General features: G+C 35.5%; 1 protein-coding gene and 1 long non-coding RNA gene across 18 annotated transcripts in view; one reads left to right on the forward strand and one right to left on the reverse strand.

The window, feature by feature from the left end:
• LOC106181702 (regulating synaptic membrane exocytosis protein 2-like) overlaps nucleotides 1-24683 on the forward strand; it is a 67979-nt gene that overhangs the window by 16834 nt on the left and 26462 nt on the right. For 15 of the 16 annotated variants that reach the window (XM_086994679.1, XM_086994678.1, XM_086994675.1 and 12 more), the window contains exons 3-8: nucleotides 6162-7195; nucleotides 8428-9215; nucleotides 18166-18401; nucleotides 20325-20433; nucleotides 21694-21925; nucleotides 22398-22495. In XM_086994679.1, coding sequence (XP_086850805.1) covers nucleotides 6162-7195; nucleotides 8428-9215; nucleotides 18166-18401; nucleotides 20325-20433; nucleotides 21694-21925; nucleotides 22398-22495 — 2497 coding nt within the window. Of the gene's footprint in view, nucleotides 1-6161; nucleotides 7196-8427; nucleotides 9216-16543; nucleotides 16642-18165; nucleotides 18402-20324; nucleotides 20434-21693; nucleotides 21926-22397; nucleotides 22496-24683 lie in introns of all 16 variants that reach the window. The other variant, XM_086994684.1, reaches the window with a different exon arrangement.
• The window catches only part of LOC106181703 (uncharacterized), a 58238-nt gene that overhangs the window by 5546 nt on the left and 28009 nt on the right, over nucleotides 1-24683 (reverse strand). The window lies entirely within an intron of this gene.

Here is a 24683-nt window from a genome sequence, read left to right on the forward strand (position 1 = left end):
CAAACTGAAAGCAATTTAGTGAGAAACCCCTTGGAGTTGGATTGATCCTGTTAGATTGATCTAGGTATGGGAACTTAGTCTAATGCTTGATACACATTTTACTTTCATCCTAATCCAATGCTATGCAGAATAAGAATTTGATGTTGGCTATGCAGTTACAGTAAGCATAATACATTAGTTAATCAGAATTGACAGTATCCTATTTCCTGCGTTTTTATTTTCTGGTTTTTGTCTGTACATTTGACAGCTTTGCTGCCTTGTTTGGTTTTGCACCTTTTTGAGAGTTAGGCACTATTTTTAGCCTGGCTTTTACACGTGAGAGAGACATTCAGAACGGACTAAGAGAGCTGGGGGTTAAATTAATATGGCCAGCCCACTTGCATGCTGGGACCGGACAATTTAGAAAGATGTGAATCAGAAAATAGTACCTTGTGATGTGAAAAAGGCCATTTTATTTGATTATGTATAATAATATTACTGTTAATGATAATTATAATAATAATAATAATGAAAAACCTATTTCATCATACAATAAAAAATAGTTATAGTAATAATATATTCGAGAGCACTCCAAAAGTGAAGACCTCCACCAAGAATAAAAGCAGTGGAAAATTATTAAAAGAAAAAATGTTCAAATGGAGCTGGATATGTTGGAATTGAATCCATTTTCTCTCCTCAGCAAGACATGTAACTGTATCAGTCCTGAATATTTCAACAAAATATCCTTTCCACTCACAGATACACATCCAACACTGGTGAAAACATGACATGCTGGTTGTTATGAATAAATAGATAAAAGTATGTGAGCCTGGTTATAAGCTACCCTCAGAAATGTCATCAGCGACCTTGATTTTCATGTACTAGTACTGCCGTCATCAAGATGGCTGCCATGTTGTCATTGGTTTGTCCTAACAGAGACCCACATTTAAGACATCATTTGCTTAGTGAACTCCAACGTATTATGGCAGGAAAAAAGGATATTTTTTATGATGGTAGAGTAAAAACTTTCTGTATGAACACTATGAGATGAAATGAAATTAGTCATTTGGCTGTGGACAGTTTTATCGAAAGCGATATATATCGATGAGTCAGTCATGTGAAAAGAGTAGGGAAAACCTATTGCGTTCTGTTTCATTGGCCTTATTTATCGAGCGTGATGCGTTATTTCAGCCCAATATTCTGCATGAAACGTGATTCAGGAATTCTTGGTGACTGGTGATTGGCCTGTATATATCTTGGTGATTGGTGATTGAGCTGTTTTAATCTTCGTAATTGGTGATTAAGGAGGGGTATTCCCTACCCACTTGTGGTCATATCTTCAATGAACGGTTGAAGGTGTTTCTTACATTACAGTCTGTGAATGACATTTATATTCCGCGCACAGTTAAAGTACTCGTAATCTCAATATGCGCTGACATCAACCAGACTGGCTGAAAAGACGGGGAAGGACATTGACCTTTAAGCTAAATCCTGCCCTATGTCGTCCATGCTCTTAGTGCATGCGATATTGAACTGATACACTGCCACCTCTTGCCTGCAACATCTTCAATATTTTCCCATCCCTAGCCCCAATACATGTATCATCCATTAGGAACATTGGATATGCGTAATCCACAGTCCAGCCCCTGTGGGGCTTGAAAGGGGCACCTGTACATGGATCTTTACAATATTAGAGAGAAACACTTGATCAATAACAGTGAAGTATTGATTATACACCCAAATGGCACAGGTGTAGTCTTCTGGGCCTTATGAAAGGTATATATGTATTTGTATAAGGTCATGTGCTTCCTAATGGGGATATTCTTTGTTATATATTTTAAGGAAATGATATGAATGCGCTTGTATTATCACAATGTTGCACTAATGTAAAATTTAGTTCTACAATGGTTTATTTTTGGTAGGGACATAATTCTTGGTACAATAAACCATTGAAATGGACATGTTTTTGGTACAAGAATCTAGCAAAAGGCTTTTTTTGGTACTTCAGTGTAAGGGATCAACATAGTACTTCAATTAAAATTGAAAGGGACACACTTGCTCTTTGATATCTCATTCCACATCACCGTCTAGTGACGCAATAGGCTCCACATGAGAGATGCGCATACTAATAACTTTAGTTTAATATCAGTATGAAAGGATCATGAGTTTCAGTGCAAAACCTAAATAGTAAATGTATGGGGCATATATTTTTGGTACACCTAGTGAAAGGCTCACTTTTTAGGCAAAGTTATATCTGAAAAAGACATGTGTTTGGTTAATTCAGGGTCGCTTTTTGGCACTATAACTCAGTGAATGGGGCATATTTATTTTTGGTACACTTTTAAGTGAAAGGCTCACTTTTTGGCACTGTATCTTGGTGAATGGGGCATATTTTGGTACACTAAGTGAAAGGCTCATTTTTGGCACTGTATATCTTGGTGAATGGGCCATGGTTTTCCTACACTAGTTGAAAGGTACACAGCTTTTTTACTCAATGCAGTGGACATATTTTTAGCGCGGTCAATGAAAAGTTCACATTTAGGCACAGTTACGCTCAATAAATGTGGCAAAATTTTGGTAAAGTGACATATATCGCTACGCTTGATTGCCTCTTATATGCTTTAAGGCTAATGTTGATGAAATTTGTCCATAGTTGGGGATAACCATTAAAAGATAGGAGTGGAGGCTTATACTAGTAAGTATACAGGCCTGGGGCCACGTCAACAATCAATTAGATCCCATGTTGTGGATAAATAACACAGGAAAGGTTAGATCAATGTTAAATCAATACCAAGAGCTGCTTATACAGTATTTGGACCCTTTTTCTGGTCATAGGGAGCCCCCAGCATGGATAGCTATGAAGGTGAGAGAGGAGGTCAATATGAAATCAATATAGAAAGTTGTCCCATTGAGAGCTCTGTGAATATATGTGTATTAATTGAAGTGGCTGTGAGTTCCATTGATCTGTTATAGTGAGAGAGAAAACCGGTGCAGCTGATAAAAGGCAATATATAAATATATATATGGATTCATTCACAAATTCTGAGTACCCGAAGTTGAATGGCAGCTTCTTCATTGGCAAATTTCCATATTTCTTCTTTTATGGAATATGATGTTAGCGTCTTACTGATGTGGAGATTTGAAAATGAAAAAGCTAGATCTGAGAATCAGAGAATCAGATCGGCAATTGAGCAAGACCAAACCAACACAGTTTTTATCTATCCATATCCCCTTCTCTTCTGTATGATTAATTTACCTGAAATAAACTTTGTCTGCTTTATTTTTCAAATTGCCTTTATAAATTAAACAATGAAGGAAATACAGTTTTGATCTTGTGCACCCCTACCCCCACATGGCATAAGTATGCATTATAATACATCTTTATTATAAGCATGACTCAGGTTTTCCTAGACCCTATAGACCCGACTGATCGGGGACTCTCACTAAGTGAAATCAGCTTAACTGAATGACACGACTGCTCTCTTTTCCAATGTACTCGTATAATCACCATGCAGTGTCAAGAAGAGGCATGTAAATCTCTTAATCAGACTGCATTCAGCAAGAGCACCCATGGAGTTGGATCATTCTAAGTAGACTGATAGATTCAATGGGAATGAGTCCTACAGGAAATCAACTTGCTGCTTAAACACTCTGGTTTTCACAGTTTATTTGAAACACCAGGGCCCCGTTACTCGAAGACATCACACATTGTGAATAGCGACAGTAGATTATATGGGTCAAGTATGGACGAGTTATGGATTCGAGACGCTTGAGCTTGGTCGCAATACACGATACTTTAGAGTTGGAGATGCTCTGATAATTAAGAGAGTTTCCAGTTATACCTAGAACTCAAGGTATTTTGCACTCCAAATGTGGGCCCAATTATTTATTTATTTATGTAATTGTCATGTGGTTTTGCCTTATTGATAACTTGTTATCCAACTTTTGGTTTGTAATTTTTCTCGATTATGAAATTTTCTCAGATGAAAAGATTTTCTCAGGTAATCAGATGAATTATGGTTAATTTTTCTGCCCTTTTGTGTTGCGTCAGGAGAGAGATCTGATTTCTCACACCACATAGAGAAGTATAAAGCTAACATTAAAAGACCTAAACTAGGAGGATGGGTTTATTATCTTTCATCCTTCTTAAGTATATTATCTGACGTCTGCTCAAAAGACAAACAAGAAACCAATGGATGCTATCTTTTTTTCTGATCAAAACATCCTGAAATCCTTCACTCAATTCTGAGAAAATGAGGAAATGTAAATTGAATATTTTGTTGGTGTTATTTTATCTTTAAGTTCATAGGGTCTTGTTTTTCACACAAAGTGCTCCCCTTAAATGAATTTTGATCAAGTTTTTGATACATTTTTTCCTCCCTTTCACAAACCCTAATGCACCAATCAAAATCCACTTTACTGGCAGTAGCTTTGATGCGAAGTGCGATTAGGTGACTCTCTTACGTAATCAATCTCTCAAACTAGAGCAGTACAGAAGACCACCAACTGTTGTTTGTGAAAAGGCCTTAATTATATGCAACCCTGGCAACTACCCAAGATGATCTACAATGTACCTCGATATCTTCATCAAACTTGTATAATTCTCTTCTTTCCACCCCTGGGGACTCTTTTCTAAATGTTTCCACCCTGACTGCGGAAAATCAATTTGATACGTGTATTGCAGCAGGTGTCTTTGTAATTCCCAGTCATCGTTATATCGTCATGGTATGGATCTCTGAATTCCTTGCTGCTATTGTTGTACTATGGATCACATGAATTAGGGGTAGTCAGCCAGGTGAAATTGTCATTCTCTCTCTCTCTCTCTTTCTCTTTTCTATCCATCTAATAATTTGGTAAAATTATTCTACTATTTGGTCACTCTCGCTCTCTCTCTCCCATCTATCCATCTGATAATTTGAAAAAATATTCTACTATTTGCCCAGACTAGCTATTTAGTGCAAAAATATAGACCAATTACATTATTTTGAATTCACAACTTATGTCAGTAGGTGGAAAATGCTATTGCACCTAGCTTTTTTCTTTCATTGATACACAAATTGTTCTGAAAAAACTCTCAGTACCACCTCCTTTCAAGTGGCTCCCCCTTTTTGGTGGCAACCAGGGCACAGCGCCCTACTGGCCGCACCCTAGATATACCACGGCAAAGGACAGCCTTCCTCAGCTTGGCTCTGTTCTGAATTATGAAGGCCAACCCAATAGAGTTGACATATTGCATGCAATAGCTACTCCCGTTATGTATCGAGTGGAAATACGTAATCACAAAATATCATTATCAGCGGCTCTGTCTGTACAGATGGTGAATGGTAATATGATTGCGCAGGTTTTATGGCTTTCTCACAGGCTACAAGAGAACATGGTAGACATAATGTGAACATATATCTGGGGAATGTGAAAAGAATGGCTGTTCTGTAACTAGCAGTTGTTTCCATGTTTAGGCCAAGACAATTACTGGTATGGTAATTGCTCACAAGTTTAGAACTCCTTCAGTCTACTTACAGTTGTCAGGCCTGTAGCCAGGAGGGGTTTTAGGAGTTCGAAATGCCCCCCCCCCCTTTTTTTTTGCTAGGAAAAGGTCCCCTGTAGGTAAAATTTTATCTAGGTGTTCAAATAAATTTTCGTCAAAAAAAAAAAAACAAAAAACAAAACAAAAAACAAAACAAAAAAAAAAAAAAAAAAAAAAAAGGCCTTTGATATCATGCCAGAGCCCACAATATGTAGAATTTAACTGTCCCTAAAGATAATATTTATAGTGGTTTCTTCTCAAATTTATCTCACTCTGTTTCATAAACTTTGCCAGGAGGGTTTTGTCTTCATATTTTTGGGGGCAGATTGCTTATTGTCCCAAAATCCCCTTTGCTTAAAAAAGTGACTCTCAAATGAATCGCATAATGCATTTTCATATTGGTTCATTGAAACTCTTATTATTATTATTATTATTATTATTATTATTATTATTATTATGTCACAGATATTTGGATTTCTTGATATGTGATAATACATTTGAGTTCATATTTATTTTCACATAAAAGCATGCTTTACCTTGATATTCTTTTTGCATGTGGAAATTTAACACGTTTAGAAACTGCCTACTTTTGTCCCCCATGCCAGTAATAATGTCTAAAGAGACCATTTGATGTGAAACTTTTTCATCTCATCCTCAGGTTGTGTGGGCGTGCCAGCTGTGTAAAAAGAAGCAGGAAATACTCGCCAAGACAGGCCAGTGGTATCATGGCGGTCAAGCACGCCCAGTGGCCCTGGACATCGAGGTCGGCTCAGGAAGCGAAACGGCTTCCACAAAGACTGATATTAGTCCTACATCGGACAGGAGAGCACGAGTCTCAGGAGGACCTAGGGGTCAGGGTCAAGGTCAGTCAGATAGCAGTGGACAGGGATCTGAAAAGGAGAACATTGTTCGTAGACCAGATGATCCCAGAATGCAAATGTCTAGATCTGGGAGTCTCCGTGGTAGTAGAGAACTCAAACGCCAGTATTCAATGTCAGAGGTAGGAAAAATCCAAGATGGCGGTAAAGAACAAGGACATTATGATAGGTCACCCGGTGGTCATGACGATAGGATGAGTGAGAGAGGGCGGGCCAGAGGGCGGCCTTTAGAGCAGCTGCCACCTGATCAGGCCCGTACTCGTAGCCTGCCACCTGACGACAGGCACCTTGAAGGCATGCATATACACGGCAGACGGCGGGGAGCCAACGGGCAGGACCCAATGCATGACGGACACGGCACACTGCATCCACCAGGGTCAAGGTCACGAGACCCTTCTGTTGAGAGGCGTTCTTCAGACGGAAGACGGCCATCTCCAGCTGAGCTGGATCGTATGCGACCTGATCATGATTCCCACCTCAGACCTGACCAAGACCCCAGGATGGATAGGGGGCGCATGCATCCTGACGGAGACCCACGCCAAAAAGATCTCCCCCCACCGGGACGGTCTCGGTCGCCACGTGGTCGAAGAGGGGAGCTATCCCCGCGAGATGTGATTCCTCCTAGTGATCAAGAATTGCGCCGTCGATCTCCTTCTCCAGCGAGAGTTCGTGAACAGGAAATGAGAGAGGCCCATATGCAACAGCAGCAGCAACAGCAGCGTGATCTGAATGCAGATCATTTTCATGGTGATAGGCGACGCGAGTCTCCTCCTGATCGCTATGCAGATAAAGAAATGGTGCAGAAGAGGCATCGGTAAGAATTTTAAAATACTTTTTCTCTGCAAGCCCAAATTGTAAACAAATTTCATATCGTTTTCCATTCAAACTTTAATTCCGCCCCTTTTAGCGCACTTGTTGTTGCAGCCTTTATAACATACGGTAACTAGATAAGCACTCTGAGAGTGCAGACCTCTGCCAAGGCAGCCATTTTTGATTATTACTGATTATTGATTGTTTATTGATCCAGATCACCACCAAAAACTAATCATCTCTTCCTTTGCCCACTTCTAAAAGTCCCTGAAAATTTCATCGAAATCGGTCGATAACTATTTGAGTTATGTTGATGACAAACAAACAGACAAACAGGGGTGAAAACATAACCTCCTTGTCATAGGTAATTAAAGGAAATGGAATTTTTCTTGATACATTTAAGCCACTTATATTTTAATCTGTTTTTATCTTCACCTATTTCCTTGTATTACTTAAACCTTCTAGTTTGTATGATTTTGAAAAATCATTTTCTTAGTTATATAATTTATAAGTATTATTAATATTGTGAAAAAAATTCTGAAGCATCATGTATTTTATTTTTCCTCTCATTCACTGTAAGAAAATGCATATTCTTTGCTGGAATAGGCCCTTTTAATGTCAGAAAGATTTTGAAATAAATAATTGATAATAATACAAAAACTCACAAAAACAAGTCATTCACAACAAATTGATTTTATCCTGAAACTAGACTCTGGATAGGGGCAAGCATATTACCGACCTCACACTGTTATTTGTGCTGTAGGCTGCTTGTAGATGATTAAAAAGTTTGAAAGTATCTAAGCGATAGGGGTTGATGTTTGTCATCAGATCTGTTTCATAGTGAGGGGGCATATTGAAACATGTAGATGTTTGTTTATATCTACTATTCATGCTGATTGCAAAACAATTTTTTCTGCTATTTGGAAAACATGCATAGATTCTTTATCTTCAACCTTATTGACATGATAAACCTCTGTTTTCCTGGGGTTAAACAGACAGCACAACCTTTTCTAGGTGAAAGTTTCATGTTTGAGATGACTAATGAGTTGGAAGCTAGGCGGGTGTGTGGGTGTTTTTGTCTTTAATATCAGATGACATGAAAGATATGAGTGACTATTGAAATAGCAACCAAGAGGATATGAATTTATTTGTTTTTGGACATTTTCAGTAATTCAAAATTATAATTTGTAATATATGATATTATAATTTACTAATAATTCATATTTTTTCCTGCAGGAGAGAAGGTGTGGTCCATCCACCAGATGGCACTAAAGACATGAGAGACTACCAAGATGGCGGCCGTGAGACTATAGCTATGGACAGAAAAAGGGACATGGGAGAAGATCGCCGTAGAGACGGAACCATGGACAGGCACAGAGAAATACATGAACCTCACGATCACGAGCAACTCATACGACAAGACTCTTCTACGAGTCGCAGATCAGATCACTCATCACGAAGTGTGCGAGAACGTGGAATGCCTGGCGATCAAATGCAGAAGCCTTTGGGGAGTGAGCGCGAGCGGGAATTAGCTCGAACAGCTCAGCAACCTTTGCAGCCTGATGTTCACATAACTGCCAAGCCACCACAATCGCCCCGTCACGAGCGCATGGTGGTGGGAACTTCTCCTGTATCACCAAGAGAGGAAGTAATGGACTCCATGAGGGACAGACGTGGTGGTGCAAGTGGGCGGGAAGAAATCTCAGATTTAGATGCCAGATCAGGAGATTCCCGTCGCATGTCGCAAACTCACTTAGATCCTAGCTCCGCAGCAAATAGAAATTCCAAAAATAACAGGCGGAAAATGGAGACTATGTTACGAAACGATTCTCTGAGTTCAGATCCCTCAGACTGTGTGCGCCCACCACCGCCGAGACCACATAAACATAAAAAAGGGAAATCAAAGCAGCCTGTTCAGCAGCCTTCGTTCAGTAGTTCTGACGATGAGATTCGCTCCACACCGGAATATACCAGCTGTGATGATCAAGACTTGGAGAGCGAGAGCATCAGTGAGAAGGGAGTAGGTAAGTTAAATGTGATTGTGTTGGTTGAAATTAAAGGATATGATCGAGTAAGGTTAGATGAAATAAGTTATAATGTTAGATTGTGATTATTTAAGGTATGGTTGTGTTAGGTGCGATAATATAGGGTTTTTTTTTGTGTAAGGTATGATAATTTAAGGTGTGGTTGTGTTTGGTATGATAATGTAAGGGGTGGTTGTGTGAGGTATGATAAAGTTGCGATTGTGGTACATATGTGTGGAAGTATAAGTTGTGTCAGTTGAGATTATATTAATGCGATTGTGTTTGCTGTGTTTGTGGTACATGTGATTGGTTAAAGTATTGTATGTTTGGCAGAAGTGACAAAATTTATTTCAAAATATAGGTGCAATTAAGTACAAAGCAACAGGTAGCATCAGATAATGATGCTATGCTCTTTAAGCACTTGGAGCCTGTTTGTCAAAAAACTTCAGCTCCCAAAATGTCTGGACATAATTATATTCCTATATTCTACCACTTAATTTCCATCAAAATAGTCTAAAATACTAGTCAAAAATTTAAAACACTCTTTGATCTTTTCAGTGGGGAAAATTGTGAATTTTACAGATTCTGTTTTTTTTTCTTTTTGTCACAACTTCTCAAAATTAGAATATTCCTATTGAGTGACAGCAACAAAGTTAATAATAATAATAATAATAATAAAAAATAATAATATGTATTTAATAATAATATGTATTTATTTGCAACTTAAAAAGTTGGATTTTACAGGCTTTTCTTTAGTTCTATTCTATGCAGTCAAAGCACCACAACAGAATTTTTTTTTATTTTGGTTATAAAATTATGTAATACTATCTGCAAGTTTAAAGCAATAATAACTCTTCGTTTCGGCCAAAAAATGAATTTTCCTGGAGTAAACAACAATTTTCCCATACTTACCAATGGTTAATGAATCCATTTTTACATTCAAAGTTAGTCCCTGGTTTTTTTCTAAAAAGTTTGGTTTTTTGTTAAAATCTCTTAAGAGATTTTAACAGAGTATAGACATCAATGGAGGTCACGTGGTCTAAAGACAAGTTCAAATATCAGAATAAAAGCTATAACTGCTGTTTTTGTGGTAAAACAGAATATATTATATTTCTATGAGTTATTCACAATGTTTTTATTGTGAAATATAGATCTCATACGAAGAGTTATTATCCCTTTAATGATTTTTGCCCATTGAAAAGGTCGAGTAATCAACACACATATATTAGTCCAATAAAAATGAACTGCTATAATAATTTCAGTCTCTAAGTCTATGGCCAGCAAACAGGAAAAAAATGAAAGATATAGTGCAAAGCATTTTTTTAATTTGCCCAATTCAAACCAATGCTTTTAAATTACTTTATTTAAACAGACCACTATAAATTTATCTTTAACTTGAGTTAAGCTTTAGTGACCAAAAGTTTAATCCAAAATAGGCTAAATTGCCTTAATTTAAGTGGACTTCTATAAACTTTATCATCTTTAAACTAAGTACACCAAAATTTTGGTCTCAAAGTTTCAGGTAAAAGAGCCATTGTGAAATTGTCTGTTAGACATCATACGAGGTGAACTGACTAACTAATGGCTTTTATACAGTAATAACAGTAGCGTGGGCGCAAAGCAGCTGTGACAACAACGAAGTCATCAAGGGTGGTGGTTGTTTATATGTTGCCATGAACTTGGATTAGGTAATGTCAGCCATAATAATATAGACAGCTGTGAATGACTCCATTATGATAGAGGCTTAAAGTACTAGATATTTTTTGTGTCAAAGTGAAGATTTGTCAAGTTAATGGCTTATGTCAAGTAAAAATGAGGGGAAAATTAGGCATGATGAGCTATTCAGAATTCATTCACTCAGTTTTGGGTATTAAGATCATAGGTTATTATTTTATCAAATTCTTGACAGATATTTTTTACATCCAGAAAACAAAAAAAAAAAAAAAAAAAAAGGAAAAAAAATGAAATAAAAGATATCATGCAAAGCAACTTTTTTCCAAGGAAGGTCCAAATATTCAGCTAGGGACTTGGAAAGTTCTGTAAATTATTTAATAAGAAATCGTATAAAAGCTCAAATCCTAGTTCAGGGATGGATTGTAGAATAATTCTTGAGTAAGAGGATTTTTTTTATTAAGGAAAAGTAGATTTAGCTTAAAAATCCCAGAATGTTAAACCACCTTACTCTTGCATGGGCACCTTCTGAAAGTTACTTATTTGCCTCCATTAGATGTTGGGATGGAGATAAATTTTTCACTTGGAGCTGGACCTAATTTTAGAGCCTTCAGACCAGCATCAGGTGGTATATTATATTTCATTTGGCAAACATTTAGATTCCAAATATGTACTTAATGTTACAGTATGTTTTACATGATTAGCTTCATTCATCTTTTAACTCTCTGTGAGGTCCCTAATTGGGTAGGCTGATATATACCTCTGGGTTCTGTATCACTAATAAAGAGCTTCAAAGCACAGGATGAGCATTCAGGCTTAGAACACCAAGTAATAATTTGATGGATTCAGAAAATTTCAATATTTTTCCTTGAAGTCAGTATTAGACTTGAAGGTACGAACCATCCACTATCACTGGCAAAAGTACAACCCTTTTCTCTAATTATACTTTCTTGATAAAATAATTAATAGTTCAGAGTTAAAACTATAAATTGATAATATTTTTACAAAGAAGTATACCCTAATCTAAGATCAGATTAGGATGCCTTAATCTAAGATCACTTAAAGATGGTGGTGTCATATTGTGGAAGAATAATACATTGAGTGGGATAATGTATACCCCTTAGGCATTCCCATTAGAACTAAGATGAAAATTGGCCTTATGGTATATGTTTTCTTTATGTGTAGGAAAAATATAAAGATAAAATAATTTTCCTGGAAATTTCAGCAGTTTTCCCTTTATCTCTAAAAGCTTTTTACCGTATTCAAAACCATTGAGAATATTATGATGTATACACCTATGAGCTGCTCTAAAAATGGGGTGAAAGGAAACCAGTGTAATGAACATGTTTCCACAAATAATTGTTAATATCATTTATTTTGCATACAACTTGAGCCAAAAAAGACATCTATAATTTTTTCAATCTCTGTCTTAATTCAAAATATTAATTGATGAAACTTGAGCCCCCCCCCCCCCAAAAAAAAAAAAAAAGAAACAATTTTTAATTACCAGCATGCATCTGCAGATAAGAGAAAAGATTGGGTAGTGAGGTAAATTTTCAAAAAAAAAAAAAAAAAAAAAATTATAATAATAATTATAAAATAAGAGATTTTTTTTTAAATGTATATTTTAACTTTGCAGTAAGAACATCATCTGACAAAACATAACAGTTTGAAGAAATTCTGCTGGTATTTAAATGTGTGGCTGATAATCTAATACTCAACCAAACTATGTTCTATTATTATACAGCAAGAATGTGAGAACCCCAGTCACGGGCTTTTCATTTCATTAGCACGCGCCCATCAGCTGATTACATAAAATATTAAAGATTGATGTTTATATTGTGTAGATATTTGACGTAGACGGTGTCTTTTTTAGACCTGCCACCTGCAGGGTTTTCCAGAAGTGTTTGCATGGGCTTTAAGGATCCTGGAAATTGTTCCTGTACAAATATTTCTGGACATATTTTTAGAGACAGTTTAGAAGCTGGAACTTCTGTCATAATAGCCTGCCAGAGTCTTCAGTTATGGATTTGCTTTTCCTTGAGCATTTAGAGTTTGAAAGGTATACTATGGCAATAGATGAAGATTTTAATAGATGAGTTGGTTTAAAGACTTCTGTAAACTAGTTACATTATTCTTTTTTCTCTCCCTATGCTACAATTGAGATTATTAACTTATACTTGAATATAACCTTTTGTCAAATGTCAAATGTGGCTAATTGGGGTTAATGAGATAATTTGCATTGTCAGAAGAACATTTTCCGTTTTTGTTTGTTGGTTCTTTTTTTTTCTTTCTTTAACAAGTATTTGATGATTTTTACTAAAATATGATTACTAGTACTCTGATGAAAACATTACCTTTTTACACAAACAAAAATAAACAAAAATATGCCACTGTAGCCACAAATACTTTGTTTTTTATTATTAGGATTCTTTGGCTTGAACAAAATACTTATAAGACATATTCTAAATGTAACCACTTTGGCTTAACTGAACTTTGTTTGTGGTTGCTTGGAAAGCTTGATAAGTGTTTGTCTTGGAAAGAAATTGAACAAACAGTGCCACTGAAACCTTTAGGAGACACTTGTAATACAACTGTGGGTCAAAAAAGAATCGAGACGGATATGGTTATTAATTTCCGATACTGAAGTATATAGTTCATGTGCAAGCAGAGGATGTAATTTGGGCTATTTTAAGAAGGTCACAGTATTGGAAATTGATAGCAGTGAAGTGTAGTGTAAAACAAACTGTTGTTTCGATCAAATAAGCTGACCTTAAGTATCGAAGAAATGTTTTCATAACCTGTTGACTGTTGAATATGGGAATGGCAGCCATTGGAGAGTGCCTCAGGCTTGCCTGTAGCTAGTGTCAATTAGGTGTTTTAGATAGGATTTTTTATTCCACTCTACACCATACTAATCACGGCATCCTCCCACGTTTAGGCACGTATCGATCAGGCATGATCATGCAAGAAAACATGCATTTGGTCACAATATGCATGCTGCTGTATTGATCTTTATGATAATCATTAACATTGATTGGTGCGCTCGCACTGACTCGCACTGAGTTTTACTGTGTTATGAATTTATTAAATTTGCATATATTTCATCAATATTTGTGTTATACAGGAAATTTGTATATTTTGCCTTTTCATAAAGAAAGGAATTATTGATGAGAATGATTGCTGTCTGTAAAAGCTTCATGAGCAGCATTTATTGCACCACAAATAATTATAATATCAGCATCAGCGGAATTTTGAATAGAACTTGATGCATGGTGTCAATCTCCTCTCTCTCTCTCTCTCTCTCTCTCTCTCTCTCCTTACCTGTTCCTTTCCCCCTTCTCTGTTCCTCCTTTCTTATTCTATCTCCCTCTCTCTCTTCTTCTTCTTTCTCTCTCCCTTTCTCTTTCTGTCTGTCTCTCCTTTTCTTCTCTCTCTCTCTCTCTCTTCTCTCTTCTCTCTTCTTTCTCTCTCTCTCTCTCTCTCAATGTCCTCTCTCTCCATATTATTAATACCATCACTCAATAATTAGCTGTATGTATATGCTAGTAATATATGTCTATCTACCTATTATATACCAGCATTTGATAATGTCTCCAAACCTGCATATGTCGGTTCGTAGACAAAACATGCGTCACAGGATGTTTGTGAAGAGGAAGAACACCCACGTCAGTGTCCTCGCTTTATTGTTTTACACAGGATGTTTTGTCACATTTTTTAATAATTCATTAAAGGGGTCTAACTGGATGTGGAATATTTCATTTTTTTTTTTTTTTTTTTTTTTTTTTTTTGCATACATAGTTAGGTAAATTAACATGACATGAGGATTTTACTTTTTTGGTGGCTATTTGATGAAATTGTTTTCTAACCTGCTCCTGAAAAAATCCTTGACTATCCTTCACAATGTGGAAATCTAAACAAAATTTTCAATTTTTTTGGTGATGATGATTAATTGCCTTCATGCAAATGTTGAAGGATTAGAATATTTTTGAGAAAGTATCTATAAAAAAAATGAAAGGCTTCAATTGATAGCTGAAAACAGGAAAATACAATATGATTTTATTATAAGCATGGTTGAATTATAAATTTTTTGTTTGGTTGATTGATCTGATGATTTATTGATTGTTTGATGGATTAATTGTTTGATTGATTTGTTGGTTGACTGATTGATTTGTTGGTGGATTAATTGATAGATTGATTTGTTGGTGGATTGATTGATTTGTTGGTTGACTGATTGATTTGTTGGTGGATTGATTGGTTTGTTTGTGGATTAAATGATATGTTGGTGGATTGATTGATTTGTTGGTGCATTGATTGATTTGTTGGTTGACTGATTGGTTTGTTGGCTGACTGATTGATTTGTTGGTAGATTGATTGATTTGTTGGTTGACTAATTGATTTGTTGGTGGATTGATTGATTTGTTGGTTGGATGGTCGATTGGTTGCTTTGATGATTGATTGGTTAATTTATTAATGTTTCATATTGATAGCATATTGAAGTATTTGATTGATATGACGATGGGTTGGTGGAAAATTAGAACAGCTGATCAGTGAAATATCTGTATGTTAGATAACACTTAGATTCCAATTACAACTTCAAATGGAAACAATCTAAGGCCCTATTCCCATAGACGCCATTGATCAGTGTAGATTGCACTCAGCAGGAGTTCCCACAGAGTTGGATCAATCTACGCAGACCTATATGGTGTTTGTGGGAATGGGGTCCTAATGAAGTAACCATGGACATGGCCATTGATCAGTTGACTCCATCAAGAAATAAATAAATTAATAAATAAATAAATGAAAATAGGACAGAAACTCTAGTGTGCCTTAAAATCACACAATGAACTTACATTAAATTTGGATCCAGAGAGGACCTTTTTTGACCGAAATAGAGGTTCTCTCCGACCCTCCTACCCACCCCCTCGTAAAAGACATGTGCATGGTTATGAGAAGATCACATCATCTACAGTTTCTTATTGATGTGATCATGAACATGTCATATTTGACAAATAATATTGCGTGAAGTATTAATTAAAAGGAGTAGGGGTAACAGTTAACTACATTTATGTGTTTGTAGTGTGTGATGTGGTCAACGTAGATGTTTTCTGGTCATTCTTAAGAATATTCAAGATACTGATACGAGACTTGATTGTGAATGTCTTGTGTGTGTTTTTTTTTTTTCTACACTTTTTGTCCATTTGTTCCAGGATGATTTGTCTTAACTGAAAAGTTTCTGAAAACTACAGTGAAATGATTTGACTTAAAATTTATGAATGGGATTCAATGCTTCCGACACTTTTTCATCAACGTTACAGTGTATTATTTAGAAAATAGATTATTAATATTACAATAGTCTAGATTATTTTAAAGAATGTTTGTTTGAAAGGACAGTTACATATCTGTTATACATATATATATATATATATGTTATATAGATATGGTACAGTTGTTATACCATGGAGATGTTGAGAATAAAAAAAATTAGTTACATACGTGATGTATGGATTATCTCCCATTTAAATGCAATATCCTCCATCCGTATTTCTTTTTATGTTGTAAACATTCATCATGGTTGTACCTATTACTTAAAATTAAGATATCACAGAATGCTACTTGTTTACAGTTTATACATATAAAGATTAATTTGTACTTAGAGCCTTACCTGCCGCATATGGGCGGGGAGTATGACCGATACGATGACAACTGGAAACACAACGAAATGCTCGAAGCAAAAATTAAAAAGTTTTTAGCGGTGAGAAGGGGTTACACATCAAACAACCCTCAGGGACGGATTGCAGAGTTGTTAATGAATGGAATGCTTGTTTTATTTGTTTGGTTTTCATTTCCTCCCTTATGTTTAGTAGCAGGAATTTGTGCATTTTTAGTGTATAAAGCTACATTTACAGATGGTATATCTTTGTCAAAAAAATTGGGTCATTAACCATTATTGTAGCAGATGTGAATTAAACTTCTTACTGCAGGAAGACTATCTAATCTTTTTCTTGTCCTGCCCAATTCAGCGTGGCTCAGTTAAATTCTTTTAAGATTTTCAGCACTTCCAGTTTTACCTATTTTGGCCTTTCATTTCTGTCTCTTATGTCGTTGCTCCTATTCTCTATAAAAGCAAACAAACAAAAACATATTTTAAAAATGGTCATACAATTTGTGATATCTGATTTTATTTGGATATTAGAAGTAATGTCCTGCAATGGATCTAACATTAGAAATAACAGAAAGAAATTTCCTCCCTGTGGCATTTAATGCGTCTACTGTCTGCTGCAAAGTGTTGGTACCCAAAGTATAACCATCTGTAGGTGTAGTTTTAGATGTTACAGCTAGAACAGATCTATTACTGTTGTTGTTATACCAGACCACAGATCCCCATTTGGGCATGTGTTTCTTGGGATATGTAACAGTCCATTTTGAACAATGATTTATGGGATGCCATCTATTGAATGCCAAAAAATGTTGAACATAGTGCTATGTGTTGACTTTTTTCTCATAATATGAATAAAAAACAAGTACATAACTCAGAACAAACACTACTAAAATGAAGAAATATAAGACCAACTATAATTACTGATTTGTCCAATTTCTAAACTTTATTTGGCCAATTTTATACCACATGTTAGTAGTCATTGGGTATAGAACTACAGTAAAGAATTTATAATATGTAGGTTAAGCCAGTAACTGACCTTTCATTAGTGAGAGCTCTCACAAATGAGCTTGACAGGAAATTAGAATCTGTTTATCACTTCCAATACCTAGGTCACATTGACGTGACTCACATTTTCGCAATTAATATACTCATGCTCAGTAGAGCACTATTTATTTATTTTTTTATTTGGGGGTTGTAGGGATATGCTATATTAATGAGAAAAACAAAATTTGTAGTAGCATGAATCCTCTGCGTGATCCCTCTATTGCTTCCAGCTATGCATGAATCATTTTTGTTATAATAATTCCAACCATGCAACCACTTTTCCTTCTAAAAAATGGATGCATCAAAAACAACATTCATTTCAATAAAAAGAAACGTATATCCCAGGTCACATACCCAAAAGAGGAGGGAATTGTCAGATTTATGGAGGGAGTCAAAAGTAATTTCCACTTCAGGAGACAAAGTTTCTTTTGACGGGAATTTTTTTTCTGCACCCTGTATGTTGGCCAGGTGCCAAAACTTCCCAGCGCTGCACATTCTGTGTTACAGTTTTATTTTTTTGTTCCACCTATAAGCTTTCTGTCCTATTCTTTTGATTATTCACTTTCATTTTAGGGGAACTAGAAACCCATCCGTACCCAGATTCACATGCTATGCAAAAGAAAGGGGTGACCTTGAGCAGTCGAGGTCGGTCTCAAGGCCGTTTAGGTCAAGGTGAAGGTCAATTAGGCCAAGGTCACATGAGGAATGATCGGAATGATCACAGATGGTCTGAAGTGCCTATAAAAGACTCTGGAATTGACACTGGTCTGTCAAGCAGTAATCAGACTCTATATGAAGACAGCACTAAGGTACACAGTACCATTGGGTGTGGGGAAAACCAGCAGTTTCAATATCCCCTTTTAGCAGTTTCAGTATCCCCGGTAGGGTAGCATAGAAATAGTTGCTAGATTGGTGGATTTTTATTCTTGGGACTTCTTAATTGCAAATCTAAGCAGCAGTGTGCTATAAGAAGTTTCAAATTTGTATGGAAGTTAATTTGTATTACTCAAGAGTTTAATGCCTGTACAAATCTGAAATAAGTAGTGTAACACTGTTGCTTTTTTAAAAACCTCAAATTGCTTTCTTCTTAGGTTGGTTTTGGAATTTTTAGACTAACACTACAATCATATGGTACATTAAGTTTCGTACAGTACATAATTTTTTATATGTTATGGTCAGTTGGTTGAATATTACTTGTATATTCCTTTATTGTCAACGTATGATAATTTGTACCATTTGTTTTTATTATGAACATATCAGTATTAAGGGAGAAAACTGCAGGGGATACTGAAAATGTTTTCTTTTTTTTTCTTCAGTGGGTTCTACAATGCATACTGCTCATAGATCACTTTTTTGAATGGATGTTTTTGAACTGAAGCAATTTCCTTATCTCACCATTCACATTTGAGTGCATACACTTACAAGATCTAAGTAAAGTATCTTTAATTACAGATTTGTTATTTCAAAAAGGATGTACAAAATTCACCTGCCATTTTGGCACCAGTTTTCCTGTTAATTTAAAAGCAAAGAAATGTATGCATTGGTCTTCTCTAGCACAATTTAGCAACTTCAGCATTGTGTTTGGTTGTGAAATTTGCTTGCAATTTGCAAACTAAGCCCTAGGGGTATTTTTAATAAAATTTGGCACTTTTTTCTCGCTTTCTTTGGGTAAGGAGTTGGGAGGCTTCCATTAAACCCTCTTTTTAAAAACTGTTGATGATTTTTATGAGTGAGTCCCTGTTTGGGGGATAAAGGAACAATACAACAGTTACCATTTTGGTATTCTGATTTCTTTACACTGAACTTGTCCATTATAGGGACTACAATATTTCCAGGTGGCTTTCTAGTTCCCATATGATATTGTGTTTTCTTCTTCTTTCCACACATATTGTGTTCTCATTAATGTTGTGGAAGTTGGTGATATTTGGCATGACATTTAACTTAATTGTGAAGGCTGTATGTAAATGTCAGTACCTGGAATTTTATGAAATAGTGAAAAAAAAAATGAACAGCATTTTGTCAAATGTTAGCTTATATCATACACTTATGTATGCATGATTTTGTTGAGCATTTTTCTTGAAGCTTCTACATCAATCTGCTGCCCCCTCATTTTCTTTTAAATATTTTATAGCTGTAATTTGACTGAAATGTTTGTAGCTCTGTGGACCTCTTCAGACAAGTACTGCTTCAGACCGAAAAAAAATATTCCAACTTGTGTCTTCATAATTTAAGTCACAGAAAGAGAGACAATGTATTGTACCACAAAACTTTTTATTCCTAGTTATCAGTTTTCATTGTTTTATGATGAAAGATGGATTGTTTTTCAGTCTGAATTGGGACTTGTCTTATTGTGCCTTTGGCACATGTTTTTTCAAATTGCCCTAATTTTTGTCTGTAACAGTTTCTAGAATTGCATGCAGCCTTCATTATATAATAGTTCTCACTCTATCTGTTTTTAATTATTTAAAAAATTAATGTATTTACCAGATTAAAAGAAAATTTAAAAGTAGCAGTAAAATATTTATAATAAAGGGTTTTTTTTAAAGAGAAATAGAAATGTTGAATACATAAAAATAACTTTTTGGTTAGGCAAAGGCTTCACCATCAAGTAAGCATGCACAATTTTTGAAAATATTTGAACATGCATTTCATTTAATGTTTATTTTTCATAAAATCTGCATTTTCATTTGTTTATTTATTTGCGTGGTCACATGTTTATTTATGTTTTTCAGCACCCAGTCACTTGGCGGACCGCAGACGATGGAAAGAAAGTCATAGGTCACATGATCTTGAAAAAGGGTGTCGCGGACGGGAAGGGGAAAGATTCTGGGGGAATTCTGGGTAAGAATTATACTGTTCAAATGGTCATGATATTGTAAAGTACATGTAGGGATGAGACTTTTCTAACTGTCGGCAAATTTCCGACTTTTTGGAAACCAAAAATATCATTGGCCTTGGCGGCCACCTGGACCCCACGCCATATTTTCCAACTTCTTCACTAAACCACATTATCATCCCTGGTACATGTGCTACATGTAGTTTGCATATATGATAGAGTGCACAAGGAAATGTGTTAGATTTTATAGTTGTCCTTTTAATATGTTATCCATGTATAGAAGTAGAACTTCAGTAGCAGTTAGAAACAGCACAAGCCATGTGAAATAATCTAGTGCTGTAATCGCTCCAGACCTTTAAATTTTACATACTTTACAACTCAGTTATGCAAGTTGTTTAATGTGAAGCACAGAAACATGTAGAACTGTCAAATAAGCTAAGCATGCATGTTAATTAGTGTGACTCAGGGACTGGAGATGTGGTTTTCTTGTGTGCTAGCTTATTTCCTACAGTGTATTGTGGTTATTAATGTTTAATGTGCTCTATTATATCAGAGGTACCAACTTCATGTATTTTTGCGTATTCTACATTATAAAATTATATACTATCACATTACTTAGACTGCACATAATATGAAACAGTTATATTAGTTGTGCATTTTCAATCAACAAATAAAAATCCATTTGTCAATGGCTACAGAAAAATTAAATGAGATATTCTGCCAGTCAATATTTCATATGCTGACTGTCAGACTTCACATAACAATGTCACTTAGTTACCTGAAAATTTGTTCACAATCCTCATAAATTTCAGCTGTAGAAAGAAAAAATCTGTTCCATGAAATTTGTTCAAGATAAAGGATAATTTGAGTTATTTTGTACAGGATGAGCTATGGGAAGTCTGCTGCATAGAGTTGGTTATATTTGAGAGAAAATTTTAATAGAAATGATTGTGCTTTTTGAATAGCTTCCTTAAAAAGAGGGCATAGTACAAAGCTGACTCGGTGGTTGATTTATTGTGGTATGTTTAGATGTACCGGTGTGTATTAGTAGTGGTGAAATGCATTGTGGGAAGGATGTGATGTACGCAGTTGTTGTAGATAGATGTAGTTTACTGATTAGTTTTAGTACATGTGCCTATTTATGCTTTTGCAAGTGTAAAGATTCTTGTAACAGCTTTATTGCATAAAATCATTTATTTTTATTTCATTTATTTATTTGTTTATTATTTTTTGCTTGGTAATTTTCATATTGTTGAAAATTTCAGGTCTCAAAGTGGTTGGAGGAAAGGTGACAGAAGGAGGCCAGCTCGGCGCATTCGTAACCAAAGTCAAAAAAGGCAGCATTGCAGACGTAGTGGGGAAATTACGCCCTGGCGATGAAGTCATAGAGTGGAACGGAAGGTCGTTACAAGCGGCAACATTTGAGGACGTGTACGATATTATCATGGAGTCGAAACAGGAGCCTCAGGTGGAATTGATTGTCCATCGAAATATAGAGTAAGTGCATTCTGGGATTGAATGGTTGCCAGTTAGTGCAGTTATGTTTCTTTCTTTATTCATTTATATGAGTTTCCGATTAGGATCGTTCGACTCATTATCCATACTAGCTGGGAGCTGTAATATCATACAGAGTCATTTCTTATATAATACCCAGGCTGTTTATCTCTCAAATTGATGTGATGTAGAAAACTGTACCACTCATTGTAAAAGGGGATTATATACCCACATTTGACAGTCTTTCTGTCATAAAATAATCTCATTGGCTAAGATTTTGTACAGGGTTATATTAAAAAAAAAACACAAAAATTAGATATATATTTTTAATCTTTTTTAAAATTATTATCATAAACCCAGACACATATTCTTTTTATGAATCCTTCAACACTTGTATTTTCAAGATTTGTTCCCCTGCAGGGTCCACTGTTTACCTCTGTGTTGTTAACTGTAATGTTCTCTTTTAATAATTCAGATCTGATATGGTTCATGGCAATCATGACAGAGAACACAGGGACCGGGAACACAGAGAACATAGGGAACACAGGGAACGAGAGAAAGTGGATCGGCAAGGTAGGGGGTGTGATGAAAAATGGTTTCTCCCTTGTCTTATCTTAGAAATACCATAAGAATTTACTGATGTCGGACTGCATGAATTAATGGTATTTTCCAAAACAGTGTTCTGTTTGTAAGACGTGGTAATGGAGATGAAGAAATTTTCAGTTGGTTTTATGTCAGAAAATACATTTTTTTTTTCATAATTAAAATTGATAAATCTCAAAAATGAAAAAAAAAAAATAAAAAAAAAAACGACAATTGAGATGTTTGAAAAAATTTTGGACATTCTCTGTTCCATTATAACCTCTGAAACAGTGTCTTTTTCATGATAATCAAACACAATCACACTTAAAGGTTGTCGTAAATGTCCTTTTCAACTCAATTTAGTTAAAACACAGAAATCTCATCTAACACAATTGAGGGGAAATTGGCCTTTTCATCACAATCTGGGTGAGAAATGGAAACTTTGACGAAGGAAACTGATGTAGAACAGCCATTTCAATTTAATATGGGTGAGAGACAAAAGTCTCGTTCAGCTGATTGGAGTTGAAGAGCGCTAATAAGTTGGTGACAAAAATCTCATCAAAAGCATGTGAAGTGAAATCCTACTCAAGTCAGTTTAATGTGGAGAAAAAAGCCTGATATAAATCAACAGGATAAATGAAAACACACTGTTACTACTATTTTACATTTCTTCAGACTAAAATATTCCTGGTTCTTTTCCACTGCATACATACACACTCCAGTTGGTAAGTAGAAGGATGGTAAATATATCTAGATGATAATCACAGGGGCGGATCCAGAGATATTTTCTGATAGTCTTCCAAATTATCTTTGTTGATCCATCCTCCATTTTTGACCGTCTTCCGACAGAAAATATTAGATGCCCGACAATGTAAACTTGAAAATCTGACCGTCTTCCGGAAGACCCAGAAGACGGCCTAAATCCGCCCCTGAATCACATAGAATAACCATGGCTTTTATATAAATTCTTGTGATTCTATTTTTCGAGCCCATCTCACAAAAGAACTTAAACCTAAAATTTGATCTTAAATTTTAGACCAAAAGTTTGGTCGTCTGTTTTCAAGGTGCTCCCATAATAATCAAGTTTATTGAAAAAAGTCTGAAACATTATTCTGGTTCTAAAACAGCATTTTGTTTTATTGGTCTTCTACTGATTTTTCATGGGTCAAAATAAACCAAAATTTTGATCAGAAAATTTAGACCATTGTACAGGCTAAAGTTCTTTTATGAAATAGTACTCTGGACCTGAACTAACTCACAAGAAATAACCTAGCTTGCAACCTCTTCACGAGGACATGAAATAGCTAATAATATAAGATTATAGAAACCTGAAGTCTATCTATAGAGTCAATAAAATTATATATAATCTCTCACTTTGCTGACTAACAATATGGTGCACAAAGTCACATGCAACTAAAACCAATCTATTGGAATGTTTTATAAAGAGATGGCTTTTAGTTTAACAGGCTGCGGATCTTTCTTGATATCTTGTCGTTTTGTCTAGATACTAAACCCAATGTAATTATCCTTCCCGTCTAGTTCCAACTTCCAATTATGTGCATCTTGATAACCGTCTAGACTGCTCTAAAATTAGAACAGACTCGAAGTCAGCTATTTCAAAGGTTTTTTTTTTTTTAATTGGACCTTTTGCTATGAAATCTTTGTGGCCCAGATCTATTCTTACCTAGAACAATATTTTCCCATCAAAAAAGTATGCTTGTTCTAACCCCCATGGCTATGAGCCTGTTTAACACTTATGTAATATCCATAACTTACGTACCTTATGACATAGCTGTATGATAACCTTAGAACATAACCATACATGTATAATAACCATAACCATGCATGACCCTGCAGTATACAGTAATTACTATCTAAAGTCTGAAAACTGAAGATATATGCAACTGGGTTTTCTAACTTTTACTGGAAATACAATATAGTCTCAGTCCTGTAATAGATTTAAACTTTTAAAAATTTAGTATGTGAAATATGACTTGATGACTTTTTAACCTGCATGGCCGGACAACCAGCTGTTTCTCTATTTTAAGCATCTCTGCTGTTTCCAATAATACCCTGAATTTAAGAGGTAACTGGAAGTGTACCCTCTGTTGATTATTAGTATGCCAGTGTTGTTTTCAGTTTGATGGGCTTGGGTGAATTTTCAGTTACCTCAGAAAGT

The sequence above is a fragment of the Lingula anatina genome, chromosome 8, assembly GCF_051362555.1.
Source record: "Lingula anatina isolate TDL-2025a chromosome 8, LinAna3.0, whole genome shotgun sequence".
NCBI lineage: Eukaryota > Metazoa > Brachiopoda > Lingulata > Lingulida > Lingulidae > Lingula > Lingula anatina.